Source organism: Mesitornis unicolor, unplaced genomic scaffold, assembly GCF_000695765.1.
Source record: "Mesitornis unicolor isolate BGI_N332 unplaced genomic scaffold, ASM69576v1 scaffold52891, whole genome shotgun sequence".
NCBI lineage: Eukaryota > Metazoa > Chordata > Aves > Mesitornithiformes > Mesitornithidae > Mesitornis > Mesitornis unicolor.
In genome coordinates this window covers 25,657-47,566 of record NW_010166856.1, presented here as the reverse complement: position 1 = coordinate 47,566, position 21,910 = coordinate 25,657, and the positions used below count along the sequence as shown (strand labels likewise).

At 39.4% G+C, this 21,910-nt stretch overlaps 1 protein-coding gene across 1 annotated transcript in view; it reads right to left on the bottom strand.

Annotated features, from left to right (window-relative positions):
* The window catches only part of CFAP61 (cilia and flagella associated protein 61), a gene marked incomplete at both ends in the record, with an annotated part of 56,812 nt that overhangs the window by 10,437 nt on the left and 24,465 nt on the right, over positions 1-21,910 (bottom strand). The window contains 3 exons of the mRNA XM_010195086.1: positions 5,040-5,214; positions 7,225-7,393; positions 11,420-11,518. Of these exons, the coding sequence (XP_010193388.1) occupies positions 5,040-5,214; positions 7,225-7,393; positions 11,420-11,518 (443 nt within the window). The remainder of the gene's footprint in view (positions 1-5,039; positions 5,215-7,224; positions 7,394-11,419; positions 11,519-21,910) is intronic.

Genomic DNA, 21,910 nt, shown 5'->3' with positions numbered 1-21,910 from the left:
CTAGCTCCCAAGAATATTAATGATAAAAATTGTTAACAGATGTTCTATTATTCCCCTTTGACTACAAGGTTATTTTATTTGTCCATATCAGTTTGGCTACTTGTAGCTGCCAAATAAACATATCTCTTCATAACTGTCAGAGAAAAGAATTGCCCCATGATTATATGTGCTCAGAAATGATGGAAAGCATATTTTTACTGTTTACATAAATGACCAGAGGGACTGACTAATTTTACCTGCAAATGTTTTAATCTAAAATCCTAAGAAGAAAAAGAGATGGTACTACTTTCATAAATATAATACAGAATATGTATAACATATGATAATGAGAACTCTGTCCATTGCGTACATTGCTAGGCTGGCTTTCTAAGCCAGAAGAACCCCTGATGCCTGCCAGGAACATCTATCTGTAGGCAGTAATGTCCTCATGAGAGAGACAAAAAAGAAGGAAGACATAAGACTGATCCATTTTTTTCCACTGCTGCAGCAGCGTGTAATGCAAGAAGAAACAGAACCAGTGGTGAAAACCAAACTTCAATATATTCATTTTTAGTTCTCTAATGTGCAGGTAAGAAGGTAGAATGTGGATGCTGACAGCCTCACATTAAGGGAACTGGGGTTGTTTAGCCTGGAGAAGAGAAGGCTGAGGGGAGACCTCATCACCACTTACAACTACCTAAAGGGAGGTTGTAGAGAGGTGGGTGCTGGTCTCTTCTCCCAGGTGATGGAGGATAGAACAAGGGGTAATGGCACCAAGCTGTGCCAAGGGAGGTTCAGGTTAGAGATAAGGAGGAAGTTCTTTACTGAGAGGGTTGTCAGAGGCTGGAACAGGCTGCCCGGGGAGGTGGTGGAGTCACCATCCCTGGATGTATTTAAAGAGCGGGTAGATGAGGTACTTAGGGATATGGTTTAGGGGGTAGGCAGGAACAGTTGGACATGATGATCTCAGAGGTCTTTTCCAACTGAGCGATTCTGTGTGTGATTCTGTGATTAAATTTACACATTTTAAATTAGCAAGGGGTGAAAAACATAAGCAGCTGAAGATGAGGAGGCGGCTGGGAAAGGGGAATGAGAAGTGCTTATCAAAGGCACAGCCTGAAAAGTTTTATTTTGACTCTAAGGCAAGCAAGCCTGGGCAACCGAAATATCCTCACCATTTGGCAGAACCAGCCTCTTTGGAGGGAAGTTCAGTTATTGCATTATATTGCTGGCATTTTTGTATATACGAGTTCAGATTCAAGCCCTGCATTTCTCAAGGAAAATTAAAATTCTGTTTTATATGGTAATATTAAATACAACTACATTAGATCAAGGAAAGCAATGGTCCTTTACTGACCTCTTGTAAATCAACAATTTATGGTTTCTGCTTATTACAATATTAGTGGCTTTTTAGATTGCAGTTCTAGTAGTCTAGGAACTACAGATATTCATTACGGACTGAAATTATGTTCACTGGACAGATAGCAGTTGCTCAGGATGCTTTTATTATTTAACTACATGAAAATGTATCTATCTGTGAGTAAACACAATAATCTTCCGAGGAAAAGAGCAGCCATAAATAAAGACCGCTAGAGTAGTTTTATCATTTATTACTAGAATGTTGGCGTTCTGCGGCAGAGCAGGCTCATTCATTTGCCACAAGTGGAAGCACAAGATTTCAGTGACCCTAGCACGACCTGAATCTTTTTAGTTTGCAAAAGCTAAAGGAGAAAACCAGTATTAGCTAAAGCATCAGTGGCTCCAGTTGGTGATTCGTGCACTGGAATTTTAATGCGATAGTATTCCTACAAACATGCTTTTAATAAGGCAGTAAACTATGTTTAGGTAAAGAGGGAAAAAAATAATTGCTCCATTTTGGGCCATTAAAGCAGTTCTGTTCCTTACTTTAGTCCCATCCTACTTTTTATTTTCATGGAAAGTGCAGAGCTAATAGGAGATGAATTTCAATTAGTCACAATTACAGTTATAATAGGTTACATGCATTAGGCGGCTGGGTTTCATCAGAGAAGCCGCAGCAGCAGCCACTGGGGCTGGTGCTCGCCCTGCTCCCGGGCCCTCGGCAGCAGGAGGCACTTCTGGGAACGCCAACACAACTGGCTGGGGTCAAAAGCCTCCAGCCTCAGTTCAGGGGACCCCACTGCAGCCAGCTGAGGGGCTGGAAGCGGCAGAGGTGGCTTGCTGCCTCTGTGGAGTGCCAGACAGCTTCCCCATCACCTCTCCTTGCCTGAGGTGAGAAGGAATCTGAGGAGGAAGGTTCCAGCAACCACACTGCTGCCCACCCTTGGTGGCGCAGTCACTGCGGGGAGCACCATTGCTTCCACCACAGTGTGCACCAACATTTCCTGCCAGCACACACTACCGGGCTGATCCCGCTCTGCTTATGGCCCGCAAAAAAGCATCCACTGATTTCATCCAGGATGAAGTGGTAGTCAGTGCTCACAGGGGGAAGAAAAGCAATTAGAAAAACCTACCTTAACTCTTAATTAAAAGCTGCTCTCAAAATCAGTGCCACCAAGCAAAGATTTCATCCAATTAGGCTAATAAGACTCGCACCGCGAAGTTCAGTGATTAACACTTTCCTTTAAAAAACCCTCCAGAACTACAGGTGGTCTGGAAGGCGCATTTGCCCTCCCTGAACTTTCTCCCTACCCAAGCCAGGTAGTTCTGTGCACTCACCAGGCTAAACATCGGTGGGAGCTGCTCCCTGCCTGAGCACCCGGGCTGGCTATATGGGACTCCGGTGGGGCTCATCCAGCAGCCAAACCAGGAGAACAGGGTTGACACAGCAGGCTCCAGACTACCTTTGATAAATGTAGCAAATGGCTGAATAAGAGCAGCACAAATAGAAGAAATGCGTGGGGAGAAAAGGCCGAGAAGAAGCTGAGAAGAATTACTATTGTATCTGAAGTGGGAGGATGAAATGTCTATTTCTGTGCAGCTACAATAACCAGCATATATAGTTTTACTATATACTTCGTTTTTTCTTTAAACAGAAGCAAATCCTTCTTTTTAGTGGTTTGAATTCTAACACGTTTAAAGCAGGTTAGTAGGAATTTGACAAATAATACTTTACAGTTTTGATAAGATTACATATATGAGGTGTAATATTACTATTTATTGAAGGCAAAACTAGGATCTGGAGAATTTCAGAGATGAAAAGTAAATGCACATTTAAAACTTTGGTCATCCCAGTAGACCTGCAGAGAGCTGACAGACATCCAAATCAATTGCTAAACACCACGGGAGCCCTGCCCCTGCACCTCTGCAAGGCCCATCACCTATTAGACTGTATCCAGAACAGGCTAGGGGCAAACAGAGTAGGGATCTTGGATGCAGCTATGATTAAGTCTGAAAGAACAACATTTGTAATAAATATAGCCAGAAAATGAAGCAGGGTAAGGAAGAGCAGAAACAGAGATAGGTAGAGAAGGACTTCTCCAGCTGGGCACTCTCTAGCTTACATCTGCAGCAGCAGCAAACTTGAAGTGGGAAGAGCAATGAAAGAGAACTGGAGCCAGAGGTAGATTTCAAGGAAGGGGGGAGGCATCACATCTCCCACAGACCACATCTCCAAGAGGTCCCCCAGATCGGCCTCATTGGGAGTTGTGGATTTCACTTACAACAGAAGACAGGACAGTGCCTAATTAAGATCGCCATCTTCACACTGCAACAAAAGTCAGCAGCGATAATGAAATTATGATTAATGTAGCATTAATTTAGTATGAATAATAATACAGGTGCATTCATCCCGAAGCAGGTGAGGTGCTGCAAGACTGGCATTTTCCTGAAACGTGATCCTCCTGGGCACCATGCATCCCAGTCAGCAACTCACTCTCAGGCAGCATTTCTGCACAGGTGAACTGGAGCACATTCCAAAACTGGGCACTCAGGGATTTGCACGAAAGACTAGGAGTAGCCAACAGGAAAAACTAACGACCTCATCTGTCTATGCAAACACAGGTGTGCATATCAGCTGGCCATCAGGTAGAACTGTGCAGGCAGGGGTGGTATCAGCTGGAAAACAGGCAGCTGCTGAAGAGGTTCTATTTAATGCCGGGGGCCAGGAAGCTGTGTGAGGAAAATGTGAGTGGAAACATGATCGTGTTTATTGTGTCCTGTCCTGACCACAGCAAGACTTGGAGGATGACAAAAGAACTTCCAGTGTCTTGAGAACTTCCCTAAAGGTGTGCCAAGCAGAACATAAACCTTGTAGACCACACCAAGTAACTACCAGTTTTCGTTATGTTCTCTATAAACAAGCCAGGGAAACTTCATCTTTAGGAAACTCCTGCTGCTGCACTCAGTCAACAGGAACTTTCCACAAAGACAGCTTTCCTGCTCTGAACTTACTCCGATCTGGCACACAGGACTGATGTTACATTTACTGCTTGGCCTCTTCTTCTGCAGATCAAAGTTTAACTCGGAAGCCTGGATGATTCCAGGTATTTTCAATAGCATACTAATTCAGTGAATGAACTAAGGAAGGTATGAGCGATGCATACGTGAACAGGTTGAGGAAATACAGATATGGTAGATGAAAATCTGCACAAATGTGTGACTTTAAAAGTTAAAAAGTAAATACTGGGAACCTGCAATTCTATGTGAAAATCTGTAACTGATGTAACAGAATACAAAGATGACAGATACTGAAAAAAACACCCCACTTCCTAATTTAGACCTGTTTTCTTTGTGTTACGCCTCAAATCTAGACATTTTTCTACACAACAGAAAAACACACCCACTAATTAAATTATTATTTAATTAGCTAATTAATGACTCCAGCCAGATTTTCATTTGGGACTCATTTTGGTTTATATAATGATTATAGATAATTAATCTATCTCAAGCCTTTCTTTCCTAGCTAAATATGCTGGGTATCAAAAATGACAACAAATTGTAAATTAATCTGGAAAACAAAGCACAGCAGATGAAAGACTTTGTAAGAATTAATCAGGCATCAATTATACCATGGAATTAAGGAAACAATAAGCCTAGAAAAACATTTCTGTGACTGTGTGTGTGTTAATGAAAACCCTTACCTTCTGAGTTGACAGCATTTTCCTTCAGCCAGAGCATTGCCTTTGAGCAGTCCTGATCATCATTGATAGTAAAATGATTGGAAGGGACTTTCTCTGAGTATCTTTGTGGCCATTTACCTATGACTTCTCTATTAGTTGGGAGTTTACGGATATCTGCTCCAGTGGGAGACACGACCTGGAAGAAGTGAATAAATGAGTGAATGAAGACATGGCATATATCTTGGAGAACTGTTGAGAAAGATTAAAAAAGAAAATTACACAAGTCATTTGACTACCTAAAGGGCGATATACTTGTACGCCCCAATCCTTCTTAATAGCAGTAGCAAACACATCAGTGGCCACAGAGAAAATAAGTTCATGCTAGTCTAAGTACACAGACGTGTGTAGGTATTCCATATTTTCTATGGGCTATGGGTGACTGTTTTAAACAGCAGTGCCAGAACAACTGAATAACAATACAGGCAAAATGCAAATGAAAAGCACTTCACAGCAAACAGCAGAAATGCATAAAAATAAGGTTGAAGGATCTCTGCAGTTATCTGAATAACATACACCTTTAAATGACACTTGAAAAATCTTTGCGCAGTAAGACTGCCTACATCTTTTGTCAGCAAAAAACATCTTTCTAAAATAAGAGATTTTGTCCCAGAGAAAGGGACCAAAACCTGCTTGATGGTTAAAATGTCAAGATGCAGTAAAGTGTTAATTGTATAATGCTACGTTACAGTAACAAATTCAATCTGAATTACACAGAGAAAAAATGGGAATCTCATCTATGACTTGTACAGCACCAGTGATTAATGTCCTGAACAATGTTCTCACTGTCAATTGGATCAACTGAAATAGTACGGGGTCATATAAAAACAGGCATGAAATCAAAAGATCTTACTTACCTAACAAGTAAATCCTCTTAATCATAATGAATAATATTTTACTAGGCATTAATTTGACTGCTTACCAAGTAAGGGACAACTTATAAAAAGAATGGACTACAGCTCTGTGTAATAAAACAGAAACCAGATGATAAAAATAATTCTTTCCTATTTTTGTAGAGCTTAAAAGTGAGAATAGATGATGTTAGGTTTTCTTATCGAAGGTAGATAAAACCTGAGTTTTCCCTTGCTTTCTTTATCTTTCTCCTCCAGTGCAGTTACTTCCCATAACTTAGTCAGAGTCACCTTAAGTCAGAGTTACCTTCAAACTTCTTTTTCGAGGAGCACTTAAAGTCATTCAGATCATAGTTCAACTTTTGTTTCATTCCTGTTGAACAGCGAATATAGATTGTTGTTTAAAGTGTGGCTCTACTCTGAAAAGTGATTTCAGAAAAAACCTGGGCCTTTCTTGTGCCACAAATCTGTTGCACACGTGCAGTCCAGATTTCACTACAGGGCTGAACATTTGTGTTTGTGATGTAGTGAACAGCACTGTAAACACCTGTAGATGCACGCTCAGTTTGATCTCCTGATTTTAAAGCCAAAATACCTTTTGCTTGTGATTCCTATTGAAAACCAATCAGTAAGGCAAAATCACTGCAGGCAACAAGGCGATACAAAAGATGGCCATTTGGTTTACATAGTTTGAAGGCCACGTGATGATACACAAGAAAGAACGAACGAACCTTGCTCGGGATGCCTGAGTCGAAGCCAAGCCTGTAGGGCTGGAGCTGAGCTTGATTCCACACTTCACATGTAACTAAGGGTGTGCTTCAGTGTAACTGGAAACTTAACTGTGTGCTACAATAGCATACAGCACCATGTACGTGCCTAGGCATGGTCAACATGTGAGATGAGTAATTAATTTGATAAGGAATTCTCTCCATTGCCAGAACTAGGTCAAATGGTGTTAGACCAGCTGGAGTTAGGTCTCCTGTGGCTCGGGCCACATGTCAATAGGGTCTACTCTTCAGCAGATTTAATGGTCATGGTGGCAAAAATACTAGCAGCTTTGTGTAATATCTGACGCAGAGCAGTGACATTGCTGGTAGAAAATTTTGTAAAACCTCTAATCTCCAAATTCTATAGCTGCACTGAAACAGTACAACCTGCTACGCTGGAGGGCTGCAAACTTTTTGGTTATACGCTTCCTAAGGACTACTCTACTGCTTTGCTAAGCACAGAAACACTCTCCACTGTAAAAACTGAATATATTATTATTATGATGTTTTTCACTCTGCACAGAATCTTACCTGGTACTTCTGTCCCGTACAGAGAACAAGGTAGTCATATGGTACCTTTTTCTCCTTGGAAACAACTACATATTTGGCAGTGCGATTTATGCCAGTCATTTTACCAACCACAACGTTAACCCAGGAACAAAGTGACATCTGTGCATAATCTTCATCATTAAAACAGTGGCTGTGAAGAAAGAATATCTGTAAGTGACATTTCAGCAGCTGACAGCAGGCATTAATTAGACATCTGGTGAGTTAGCCCAAGGCCCCTCGCGGCTCAAGTCTCTGCTCTCGCTGTGAGTTTACGGCAGTCTATAGTAAAAGATTAGTCATTATGAAATACTCAGTTACAAATTGACAACTTTCTGCTAAAATCAAACAATTCCTCCCAGCATTGGGCCGAACAACCACATAATTTAAAAACAAAGTCAGAAATATATGCTTTGCTCTGTTATATCTTCGCAGGCTGAGGCAAGGAGACTTTTGCACCTGCAAAGAAAATATTTCAACAGTCTAATTCCTTCTCCTGTACAAGACTCCCATATTTAGTTTTTTTCCATTTTTGCTTCATTTGGTATTGAACTTCACCAGTAGCAGCTATGGGGAGACACAAACACAATGAAGGCATCCTTGGCATTTTAACATCCATGTTCCAAAGTATTAGTCTGAAAAGTTTGAAAATAAATAAAAACCTAGGAAAACGGTTGTCAGAGTGAGAAGCAAAAGGCAGAGATCTCAAATTTTCTCTTGGTGACCCCTTTTCAAATGAACTTTTCCAAAAGGCAAGAGTGAAAAATTCTGAAAACATACTAAACTGACCCTCTCGCTCCAAACTTTCTAAAGTCTCTAAGGTGCAACTGAATTCCTCTGCAAGATGAAATGAATATTAATAGGAATGAAGGAGAAATTATTAAATAGGCTCAAGAAAGACAAAAGAAAACAAAACTGGCAGGTAAATGAGAAAAAGAAACAAACAGAGCAGATGGTAAAAATATTAGTCTTCACTAATTTCTAAGTGAACAATTTATTCTTAATGAAAATGAGGAAGGCAACTTTTATAATTTCAAAACAATGACCTTCAATGCTAGGTAACAAACAATATAAAAGTTTGTCTGTTTAAAGAAGCAGAGCCTTGCTTCATATAGTAGTTATGCTTTCCAGGGCTGCCCAAATGATAGCAATCTGATTTTCAGGGTGCATATGGTGCACACATTCTGAGTACCACACTCTGGCAGTGTTAATTCAGTATTAGCACCAAAAATCTAAGGAACCCAAAATCACCTGTCAGTTTTGAAAATGTTGGGCAAGGTCTACTTTTGCAGCTCCTAAACTGTAAAGGTGTTACAGCCTGTTTTCAGTGTAAAGTACCAAAAATATCCCGATGTATGATGGCAGTATCAAAGAACTGGGAACCGCTATTCAAAAAGCTGATTTTGAAGCAAAATCCAAATGGAACAAACCCTCTTTTAATGCTTCAGTAATGAAAACTAAAATTATTTTCAAAGGTCTTTTATGACTCAGAGTATTCCCCCACCCTGCGCAACTAAGCAAATACCAGGATACTTATTTATTATTGCATTTGTACTACCCTCTCTGCTTAACAGGCTTCTGGAAAGACAAAAATTCCTGAAGATTAAATACTTCAATAGAGATGTACAGTAGACACAACATTATAAAATGCAAGGAGGACCAGAGAGGTAACATTTTCAACAAGGTCCGTTATGACTCTTGAACACCGCTGAGTCTTGCAAAAGCCCATTATGAAAACACATAGAGCACTGCTGGCCATTCTGCAAATCCAGCCAGACTCAACTCAATGCCTTCCTGATACTGAAGACTTAAACCAGGCAAAATTCTGTTAAATTAGGTTTTTTCAGTAGAATTCAAGATTAATGCTAATCTCAGACCCATGTATAGCTTTGTAGAGGGATGAACCTGCAGGATCTAGTGAAAAAGAATGCAACAGGTTTTAAAGAAGCAAAGATGATAAATGACTGGTGTTACACAAATGTCTGGTTTATGAGATCAGAGTGACATGGCAAGAAGATGGTACTTGCACATCTTGTGTGAACTGAAGCAGAGTCTCACTTCACATCTATGCGACAAGATGGGAATGTCCAATAAAGAAATTCTGGGCTTCACCCAGTCTGAGATCTGAAGTCACTGCAAAAAAATTATGCAATCGACCAAATAAAGCTCATGACCATTCTGAGGCTCAAGAACTCTCTATTGATGAAAAATATTCCACTTTCTTCCACAGGACTAAATGTAATGTGATTAAATAGAAGGTGATTCAGCTCATGTTCAAGCGTATGATGCCTTTATGTTAAACCAGTGACTGCAACAGAAAACACCAGAGAGAGATTCGGCACCAACGGCTGTTACTTTGCCATTAGTACCAGAATGAACATTCTAAAACAGAGCTGATTGCTACACGTTTATTGCTGTTACTGAGCTCCCAAAATGGTCATACAGTATGGCAGAGAAACAAATAAAGCTTCTTTCATGACCTGAAGAATTTTAGGATTGAATTACCAGGCATTCTGAGGTACTCTGTATCCTCTGTACTCACAGATACCAGAGGCAAATAAATAAGGGAAGAAAACCACTGACAATTCTAAACTGTAATCATGCAGATATCTATAAATAAAATGGACATCGAGGACAGATGAGGGTTTTCAAAAGCACCTTTATAATTGAGGTGCGCAGCTCCCAGGAGACTGACACTCCAAAATCACAGGGATCCTTTCAAAAAATCATACCCTACAGAGTTCAATTTTCACTCTTAATCTGCTTTCAAATTTTAACAGCTAATTCTGTGAGGCAGCTATGAACTGCAACTTGCCATCAGGAAGGATGTTTTGTTATTACAACTCTTTTTTACAGTATACTTCAGAAAAAGAGTACATGCAATTATGTGAGTATATAATCCCTTCATTTACCAGATCTGTACTTTAACACAACCCTTTCAACAATAAAAAAAAATAATTCAGGTAACTCCGTCCAAAAGATTCCTTGACAGGGCAAAATGCCTAATGAGATAAGATGGTTTTAAACAGGTTCATATCACATCATTTTCCTGTCTTCGTAGAGATTTCACTTTTTAGGTTCAGCAAGCAGACACTGAGTTGTTTTGTCATTTGAAAAGCTGACCCTTTAGTGCATTTCTGCTTACAGAGTCAAAGGTTTGGTAAAAAAACAACATGCAGATTCCAAAAAGCCACAAGCCAAATACAAATAAATTGCACTGAGTTCATTCTCCAGCTAGTCAAAATAACTGATTCATTTTAATTCTGTGCTTCTCAACATCCAGAACAATCACGTTCCTGTTTATAGTAAGGATTCCTAGTCACCATTCCAAAATAAAAAAATAAAACCATCAAAACAAAGATACTAAATTTAAGTGAGAATTATGTACTGTGAGTTTTAATGAGGTAAGATTTTATCCTACTAAATGGAGGATATTTTACTTACTGACAAATGTGAAATTCGACCACTCACTAGACACAAGCACAGGAACCTTTCGCAACCCTCTATTCCGCTGTTTTGCACCAAACCCATGGCTCTGCCAGCCTGGAGGAGGGAAGCGTAGGGACAGCACCCTGGCTGGGGCTGGAGATGGACTGCCACAGTGCAGTGACTGGCACACCATAGACCACGAGCAGCAGAATGAATGCAGCAACAGTTCTTCCAAGTTTATCAACAGCAATCAGCCTAAGCTTTCCCTCATAAACTCAGCAAAATTCCCACTGTCATCACCAGCATCTGCAGCTCACCATGTGGCTGCTATAAGCAGATCACTGGTCACATTGCTAATACCAATTCTTACATGTTCTTTTGTTCAGCATTATTTGGAACAAAACTCACAGAATTTAAAAACTAAATAATATTTTAAAAGCAAGCATACATCTTTTGTCATTTTTCTTTAACCTGGAGATCTAAACAATCGAAAAAGTCTTGGAAAGCAGTGACCTGTGTCCTGGTATAATACAATGGACTGCTGTCCTGAGTCACTGCTTTAGCAGTATTTCCCTAGTAATAATTCTATCCAACTCATTTCACAGGTGAATGCATGTTGTATAGACAGATTGGATTATTTTGAGGCTATCTGTCTATGTATCTACCTGAAATTCAGGACAAGTTCACAAAGAATTACAAAGTGTTATGTTTTTCTTTGAAGCTATGGAAGTGTTTGGATATTAAATCAAACCTGTTAATTAAAAATCTTCTATGTCTGGAGCCCAGTGGGTCTTTTCCTGGAAGGCCATGACTTGAAATCAAGGTTAGATTGTTGAACTTCAGATGCGGACTGTGGAGAGAAAAAAAAATGGCACGGTTCAACCAGCGTAAGGTTGTTGAGGCTCCGTTTGGTACAAGCAAAACGTGAGTGCATTTCAACATATGCTTATACACCATGCTTACAGCTTAGCTTCCCAGGCCATCACTGTGACTTTTGAGCTGTACAGTACCCAGCACAATGTTGTCGCAGTCCTGACACAGATATTCAGACTCTATCACGTAACTAACAAGCTCTGTTCCTAAGACCATATGCAGTTATTCCATCACTACAAGAGGCATCGTAAGACCAGCGAGTCTTTGCTCAAACACCTTTGCTGTTCATCACTCACCTTCTGTAAGCTGCAGAAAAAAAACTTCCTGACAACTGGTAAATTGTCTGCTTCCTGCAACAGTTCTGCTGAAATTAGGAGGGCATTCCAAAGAAACAGCATAGTTTTTAACTCCACATTCACAGGGACACAGAAAATAATACCTTTACACAGGCAAGGTACAAAGTGTTTTGTCGTTATGCTAAGATGCATGTGTCTTTGGACATGAAAAGAAGAATGCTTTCCACCATAGTTTCATTAACACCAGAGTGTGCGGGGTGGAACAAGACTGACAGTATGTTGAACTAAATGTGATCTGACATTTAAAAACAAATAAATATTATGAGTGATTAAGCCTTCTAATCTTCAAGGCTTTCTGTAAGTTAAGTATGGATTGATGCAAATGGTACAAAGGAATCAGAATGTTTTTTATCAACCAATGTTAATTTGTTATTCATACGTTTAAAAAATATATTCAAACAAAGTTAAAGGTCATATTTAAACCAAGGAATTTCAAGGTTATGGCTGCCCCTCTCAAAATGCATATTAATAGTTTAATTCTGGATTATGGATTATCTATGGTAAATCTCCATGCATACTCAGGCTGAGTGCAATGTAATAAATAACCTTAATGTAACAGAGTGCATATATTTATACAGATTATGGGCCTGATTCTCATTTAAATTAAGGTCACTCTGCAGAGGTGGGTGTAAACAGAATTTGCTCTTCATTTATGACCACATTATGCTGGCTGAGCGGTACAAAGTGGTCTTCATGTAAATGAGAGTTAGCCCAATATATTAAGCTGAATTTAAAGTGTACAGAATGCCATCTGCACTCATGGAGCACTCCTAGTGGGTTGCAAATGTGACGAATCACAGTAACTTTACACACCTAAATAGTATGACTCCTTGGCATTTAGTTTACATTTAATTATGAAGAAAATTACTACAATACATAAAGATCCTAGAGATTCTCCTATCCTGCCTGCCCTAAGAGCAATGAAGTTTCTTTTCAGCTTGGAGCTGAAATAATCTCTGTACATGCTGCATGGCATCTTGCCAATAGGTCTCCAAATCCAGGTGCTACAATAAGTTTAAATTACATTAACAATATTTAGGATAAAAATGTTAGAAGCAAGCACCAGAAAATGGCAGATTGAAGGTCCTAGGCAACATTAATATGCCTCTTTTGCATGATTGCACTATGATGCACTTTATTGATCTGGTCACATACTATTTTCTCCTGCAGATGCTCTACCTCTATTGAGTCCATACGCAGCCATCCAGTATTTCCACAGTCATATGGTATTTGTTCAGTTCTTCCCCATTGAACATGAGGCTTCAATTCAGGCCTTTCACTCAGTACAATTTACTAACTAATGATTTACTTCTACCTCAGCGCTCCCAAGGCATCCCCATATGCCCCAAACATTAATTCATGTTTCCCATTCATTAATCTTGTAGGCGTCAAAATGTTGATCAGCATTTCCTCCAAATACTGTGATGAAATGAGTCATATCTTTGATTCTAATTTCACATTGAGAAAAATCAAGGTACAAAGAACACTGGATTAAAGGTATCAGAAAGGCACACTGATGTTGGAGGCAGAACCAAAGAGGCCCAGAGGCTGGTACCTGGCACTGCCCCGTGTTCGGACTGCTGGCATGCTCCCCTTCTGGGGCTAAGGGGCTGCAGAGCTCCATGCACAGTTTCATGCAAATAATGGTCACATTTTCAAACAGAGAGGGAAAATTCTTCTTCAGCTAAGAATCAAAATTTGTTAAATACTTAAGTGCAGGCTGGCATTTGTGAAAATTATCAGAATCTTTAAGTAAAAAAACCCTTGTATCTTGTATTACAGAAGTTTTATTTCAGAACTGTAGTTAGCATGCCTAACCTTAGGATTTTAAATCTGTACACAGGCACTAAAGTACAAGCCTGAAAACTACAGGCAAACTGTCAATGCTTAGTCACAGTTCTTGGGCACTGGCACACAGTTACAGAGAGGTAAGTGGTTTGAGTATTTTGACCAGTGACTGCAGTGCACATTACCACAATTTACATCATTCTCCTCTTTCCTCTAACCAGTACTATTATTCCTAGGCTAACAAAAGGATGGTTTAGTTAGTGTGGCTTGTGATTCCTTACTGCTGCCTAAAAGCTCTTAATAACAGAAAAATATAAAGGTTCTGAGAAACAGGTAGTGTGTGTTAGGAGAGGGAATGTCTTATATGCTTCCAATATCTATGTAACAATGCCTAATGTGAAGTAGGGTAAAAGCAGAGGTTCCCATTTGGTGAAAAAGTCTTCAAGTTAAGAGCCTGAACCAATGCAACATTAAACAAGTGCACCTGCATTTTAGAAGCAAATAATTCCAGCAGCGATTCATGTTGCTGTGGATACAAAGGGAAGAACAGCTCAAAGATACTGGTAAAGCAGGGAGGGATTAGAGTATCTAGGGAAATAAGTAAAAGGTATTGGGTTTCATTGCACAGTTCTAGAGGACAGCTACAGAAAAGTCTAACACCCTTGTTCTCGAAATAAAAAAGGAATGCCAATTCACTGTCAGCATAATCAAAGGAACAATAAAAAAAAATCAGTATCTTATTTATATATATCCTGGAACTTGTGAATCTGAATATACCTTGCCAGGTTTTTTTTTGCCTGATGTCTTGCTACCTTTATTTTTTCTTATGTGTGTGGTGTAATGATGGAGGCTTAGACAGTGTAAACTGCCTGAACAAATGATTTAATTAATTGCTTTCATTAAACCCCTCATTATCACAAATAATAACTCAAATTACTTTTGTTACAAAAAAGAAAATGCAGTGAAGTAGTCTACATGAATGTGTTTCAATTTATTTGAAATGAAGCATCATTTTTTTTTTCCCCAGTCATTTACAAAAAACAAAACAAAAAAGAGTGACAGAAGATAATGCCTCATCTGGCTACCAAAACTGGTAACTATGTGCACTATTCTCCTGTACGCATAACTTTTAAACAATAACTTTAATATATGGAATTATAACCTATCCAAAGGTAACGTTCTAATTATACTGTATCCTCAGCTTCACTGCAGCAGAACACTTGTAAAAATGGCAGCTCTAGATCATTCTAAAAATGGTAACAAATAGTCTGTTTTCAGCACTAAGTGCTGAAAATTTAGATGTGATAAGTTTTTGCATTAATGAAACTTTGAAATCAGAGAAATCTCTGTCCTGCAACAACAAAAAAAGAAGCCTTAAGATTTTTGTGGGGAGCAAGGAGCTTGGAATGAGAGATGATGATAAAAGTCACAGCAGGTAATAACTTCGAATTCAAGGCACAGACACTCAAAGCGTCCAGATGGAAGTCTCACTGTAAAAGGCAGATATAGACAGTAGCTCTCCCCTTCCCAAATAACACTGCAGTTTAACCAAAGTAGGACTTCTCTTTTAAAGGAAAGATTGTCATCCTAAACATTTCAAGAACAAAGTAATCAGGACTTGACTTGGAGAACAGAGCTCTCTAAAAGGAAAAGATTTTCTAATAAATTTTCCAAACTACAAATAGAAATGCTCAGCTTTACAAAGGTTACTAATATTAATAACAACAACAAGGCAAACCCCACTCATTCACATTTTCACTAAAGGAATATGTTACTTAGCACTAGAGGCTTTCTTTGAGTAATCTTTACAAGCAATGAGTTTTCATATTGCCACTATACTAAATTGCTTTTGTTTGCTTGGACAAAGCCCATCGCTTTCGCTGGCAGAGCTGTAAAAGCCTTTCCCCTTCTCTCCACTTCCTCTCACTCTCTGAGCAGCTGTATCAGATGCAGACAAGTAAGAATCAACACAAAATCAAGTATGAAGATATGTGAAAACAGAGGAAAGCCATTTCCCGGTACGATGTTACACGATGCCACCCTAGCAGTGTGAAGGCTCGGCAACTGATCCTACAACGCTTGGTTATTAAGCTTTTAGTAAGAGAGTCAGTAACAGAAGCAGCAGAAAGGGTTTATTGTTTGTATCAACAATTACCAAAAGCGTCTGTTCTCAAGAACCTTATGTAAGTGCATCAATTACAGACCTCAGAACAGGATTGCAGCTTAACTGCTGACCAACAGATGTCCATCTAGAAGTTATCCCTCTTTAATTGCGAGTAAACAAAGATAAGCCAGTTCTCCATTGGATCAACCTTAGGAAAAAGTGTTAAGATTGTGAATGAATTTGCTCAATAAAAGAAGGGATAACAAAGTCTTTACTGGGGCACTTTTCAATGCAAGGGTCAAGAAAGGGGTTTTCCACATATTCGTTTCCTCTATAAACTGCGCTCATGATGACTCTTCCTCCCAAGACCAGTGATCAGCGCATCATGAACACCACCAACTGAAATAAAAAGATAAGTGAATCTAATTCTCAGTAGCTCACATATGACTGCCACTTTTGACACCAGGTGACAGATAAGTCATTGCTTACTTCAGTGGGAGAATTCACATCTTTTACTTCCTAGGACACTACTATTTGCCTTCCAAGATAGGCCACAACATTGGCAAAATTCAACATCCTCTTTAATTTCAGAAAACACTCTTCTAAACTGTTCAGAACAGAGGTCAAAAGGAAAATGTTTGGTTCTGATTTTATTTTAAAGAATTAAAGATGGAATTTCTTTAAAAATAAAATAGTAGCTTTTTTAAAATGACATCTCGGCAAAATATTTAGTCATGTCCAAATTACTTCCTCCTCATATCAAAACAACAGTCTCCCTTCAGAAACGCGTTTTGATGGAATAGTGCTTTTGATTAAAGTACTGTTTTTTCAGAAACTTTCCACCAGGTTTACTGGTGATTACTTTTATCAGACGCTGTATTCCAAAGGACAGCAGCCAGTAAGCCCAGGCCATGAAAGCCACCACTGTCACCACTTTTGAATCCACTAAAAAGCTAAACAATATTTACTTTGACCTTTGCCTAACACCCTTCAAGGGTGCTGAGAGCGTTTCTCCGCAGCTGGCTACTCTTCCTCATTGGGTCTCTCTCCAAACTTTGAACTTCGCAGTTTGATTCCACGAAGGATTTGGAGGCACCTCCTTGGTGTTGAAGTCTAGTGCCCACTACTACTTTTTGCTTCCTTCTTTGCTCTCACTAAAACCTGTGTCCCCTCTTTAATGGTGGTGTCCATGTGGTGTCCTTCCCCTGTAGCGGTCAAGCCTGCTTCAACACCCCATCTCAAAAGCTGTTCCTCTTCAGTTAGATTTTGATTCTCCTGCTAACATAGATCAATTAGTCCTCTCGCTTTTTTTCCTGTATGTGGTTAGACCTAGATTCCCTACCATCTTGCAATTTTAATGCTTGTCTCTCTTCTGTCCTCTATGCTGACCCTTTTTCTAGGTCATATAATTAAAAACATTTGCAACTCTGACTGCTGCATTTAAATTCTTTTATTAATTTCTCCTTTTTCAGGTAGCTTTACATCACCCCACAATCTTGACACGTCTTTTTGCAGTTTCTTCTTTCAAATTCCCATCCCTATCATAACTCATTTTTCTGAAACAACTCAGCCACCCTGCTGTCACTGTCCCTGCTTTTATCCCTTCTAACCACCTCTCATTTTCCAGCAACTGTTTTTGCTTTCCTCACCTATGCCAACTCAGCTTTCCCTCTGTGTTTTTGCACCATTCTTCTCTAGTGATTGTGGCTCTTTACTGTAATTCAGTTGAGTCTTTTTTCTTTTGTTAGACTGATTCTCTTCCACACTTTGCTTCTCAACCCATATTGACCTTTGTAATTTTACCACTAAGCTCTTCTCCCTCCCTTAACCACCTCTTGTTAAGCTTTCTTCTCAGAAGTCTCTTTGACTCTGCATCCTGCCAGTGCTTGCAAGGCGCATACCAGGCTTTGGACGTGCGTATCCATTAACACAAACACTGGTGTACAGCATTTAAGAGAAAACTTCTAACACAACTTAAAACTATGCCTTAAGAACTTGCTCATTTACATACTTGCCTATTTACCCCTTTAGTGCAATATCACTTCAGGCTCAAATGTGAACTGCCTTAACATTCTGCACTGAGAAACACTGTGAGTATAAACTGAATTTTTGAGCAAAGTACAAACCAAATTATGACTTGTCCGACAACCCAGCTACAGATTTCGTAGGTGGCTCTTTTAAAAACCATAGTATTCACTCGAGATCTGTAATATTTCCAGGATCTAGCTTATTCAAATCAGCATGGCAAAGTCCTTACAGTATGAATTGTGATGTGACAGGAAAGGACAATCTAAAGAGCTCTTTCCTTGGCCCATACAAAATATATAGCTGAATCAGACACATCCATATACTTATGTGGGAACATCCATAGCTACAAAGTTGACAAGATCATCACTACCATCCCAAATGTGAGTTGACTTTGAATTTTATCAAATCAAAGTACCATGCAACCACTGCTTTAGCGAGAGCATTTCCTTCCTAAAATTTCAATTTCCGTTCCATATATGTTTCAACATTTCATCCTGTTCAAAGCATAAAACAGGGCAATTATTTTTCTAGACAGAAAATGAGGGATATCTGATGATGGCCTTGCTAGTTACAGTCTCTACCTGTTTAAATCTAATCACTTGGCAGATTCAAAATCACGGTTGAGAGACATCAACATTTTCCACAAATAAAGATACCACAAATTGGGTAGTAAAACTAGAGTGTGGTTGAAATTTTGCTGGTTTGTCTGCTCCTGTGTGAATGTTTCAGTGAGTAACATACAGTGAAAATTCCAGCTTGTTAACAGGACATTTTTAATATTACTGGCCAAACACCCATGTCAATACTAAAGGTCTTTTTTAATGGCTGCCTACTTACCAGACTCCAATTTTCCATATTATTGCAGAGGAGATTTATATTTTGACTCCGCGATGTTGCTTGGTGCGGATTTGACAATGTTGCCTTCACAGAGATGAAAATCATGCACCCTAGAAAAGCCCAAGGATGTCAAGAGATAGAAAGGACTTGAGGTTTGTACCAATGTTTTTGTCCTAGCTCAAGGCCAAGGTCCATACATTCTCCTCCTGACAGCAAGAGCATGCAGAAAGAGAAGATACTCATAAAAGTTGCATGTTCTGAGGCACTACCCCAGTGCCACATCCTCTTGACAGAAAGCTGGCAGCCCAGGAAGGACAGGGACATGGCTGGCAGAGGAGTCAGCTGGGCCAAAATTCCTGATCTCAAACATCTGCACATAGCAGCTGTGTATCTGGGCCTCACAGCACCTCCAGCCCTGGCAGCCTGACGAGCACAGCTGCCTCCCCAGTATTGCATCCCTGAATGTGCAACAGCTCTGACAGGGGCAGCACCATGAAGCCATGCCCAGGGCAACATGGTACCTCTCTAACAGCTCCTTCCCAAATGGCCCATGCCCTGTAGCTCACGTGAAACTAAAATGATGCCTGAATAATGCAGAGACGTTACTGATCACTGCACTCCTAGGGACACAAACCACATGGCATCATGTTTTACAGATCATATCACAATGCAGTGTGGTACATAGGTACTGGAAGCATCGAGCTACAGCTCTTTGGAGCTTCATCTAACCTAACCAAGCCATATTTGAAGTCTGGGGAATCTAGATAACACAGCATGCAGTGAAGATTCATCATCTTATTACTGTATCTTATGAACTCCCGGCTCTCATTTCAGTGTAAGCTGCATTCAGAATCATCTCCTTCCTGGGATCCGGAATGTAATTACAGCAATCCAGAAAAGGAACCTTGAAATTTCAGCTCATCAAGCATTTATAAAAAATAAGCAAGTACCTTCAAATAGTGATCTTCATTTGTCACAACTCCCACTCTGCATATTAGAGTCTGTATACATGAACAAGAATCAAATCTACATTAATCAACAGAGGGCAGGATCACAACTTAAACAGCCAACTAATTTTTTCTCCAGTGTAGTAGTCTGAACAGTCTTCTGTGCTTCAAAACCAATGCGTAGCCAGTTTATAGACTGCTTTGAAGAACTCAGGAGTTACACCTCTGCAACAGCTCTGGGAAACAAACTCCAAATAATGAAAAATAAATATGAACAGAAGAGAAAGTCCATCTCCTCCATCGCTTTAGCAGAGAACTGGAAAACCTACACGCAGTGTTTGCACTCGGAATGCTGCTTTATTTGCTTTGAACTGCATTGACCAGAGAGCTACCAGATGCTTCGGGTACTCAGGTTACCAAGCTCTGTACACAGCTGCTGAAACAGCCATGCTAATGTCACACTTAGTCACCAGGAGAGGTAGGATAAACACAGAATATAATTCTATAAAAATTCTTGTGATTAATTTAAATTTTAAAACAGGCCTTTAATGAGAAAACTACTGTTTCCAAGATCAGTTTAACCACACCAAAAGAAGTTATGAGTATTCCTATATAAATAGTAACGAAAGAAAATCTACAAATACTCACAAATCTAAAGTGTGAAAGAATAGTTTGGGCTCAGACAAATGTTTGCATATGTTACAAGGGCAAGCACTTGAAATAATCTTATTTAAAACTGAAAACTGTCTCTAAAGCAAGAGCATAACTATAAAATAACACATATCGATGCTAATTGAGTATCATTTTTTGGCAGAGCCATGTCGAATGGCTGTTGGGAAGGCTGATCTTGACCCACATCCTCTCCCCTAGTTTATGTCTGGTATCAGTCACTGACAGTGCTCATTGTGATCCTGACTGTGCAACAAGGCGAGATACGACCTATCTTATTTATCTCTGTCACAACTTGATCTCTGTTCACCAGAAATGACGGAAGGCAACAATGTCTGAAGGACGCAGGCCCGGTGACACTGAACACATGGTCGCCTACAACATTGTTCTGGATTTGCCTTGGTATGAAAAAAAGGCAGTCAAAGGGAAGCACATGTATATCAATTCTTGTGGCAAAGATAGATAGTATAAAACAATGAAGATCACTAAACCATTCATTACATGTTAGCTCTGTGATCAGCAAGTAAGCACTAACTATTTAATTAGTCAACTAATTAGTGACAGGCAACATGGAAGGCTTCAGATGTTCTCAGACAAATGCAAAGATAAAAAGCCTAATTAAACAGCAAGCATTATGCTAACTATTGCCAAACAGGACAGATGTGCAGGATATTGTATAATACGGTGCTGCCAGATAACAGCAGTTGTAGCTGCTCTGTCAGAAACCATGTTTTAAAAATCCCTGCCATTTCCAAGCTAATCTTAGGTACCTCTCGCTCACAAAGGGTGAAACTGTCCTGCAGACAAAACCTCATGGATTTACTGTGTTAGATTAATACCCTACTTTAAAAGTTCAGGGCTTTGACAAAAATATACTTTAATCCATTTGCTTTTTAAATGCAGTAATTATTTCAATGCACCCAAATGAAAAGGGAAATATATTGCACAACATTTTAATATAAAATATTGTGATCTTAGCCGCCATTCACTTATTGCTACTTTGTGTAGCACATTATGTATATTTCCAACGTCCTCAGAGAATAAGGCATTGTTTACACCAGAGGTTGGATTAAGGAGGTTTTCGAAATCATGGATTAAAAAGGGTTTTCCCTATAATCGGAAGACAATAACGCTTTCCACAGCTATATGCAAAGAGGTGGATAAAAAGCTAATTGGTTCACTACACTGGAACCAATGACAAGATACTGCTGTGAGCAAGCTTTTTGCGTTCTTGCAGCCAAACTTCAATCACCTGCTGCCAGGGCGCACTACTTAGCATGCTGTTTCATGAATCACCCACCAGCATAAACTGAAAATACTGAGGTTTTTAATTGTATGTTCTTCTGGCCTAACCCTGCTGCCATGACCATAGTTCTTAAAGTATCAAAGAAAATAAGAAGAAATAGAAAAACCATGCCCTCTTGGTGAGTTAGTATTTAGCAATGAGGTTATTTTTTTAAGCATCTCGGTACTTGGAAATATGAAAGTATTAAAACACTGGGCTATAGATTACATTCATCAGGATATGCATTATGTGGAACACTGGTTTAACTGAGAACTGTGCAAATCAGTGTCTCCAATTCTAGCTGTTCACAGTTTTTAAAATAAAGTATTTAACCACAGTTTATATTTCTCCTGCT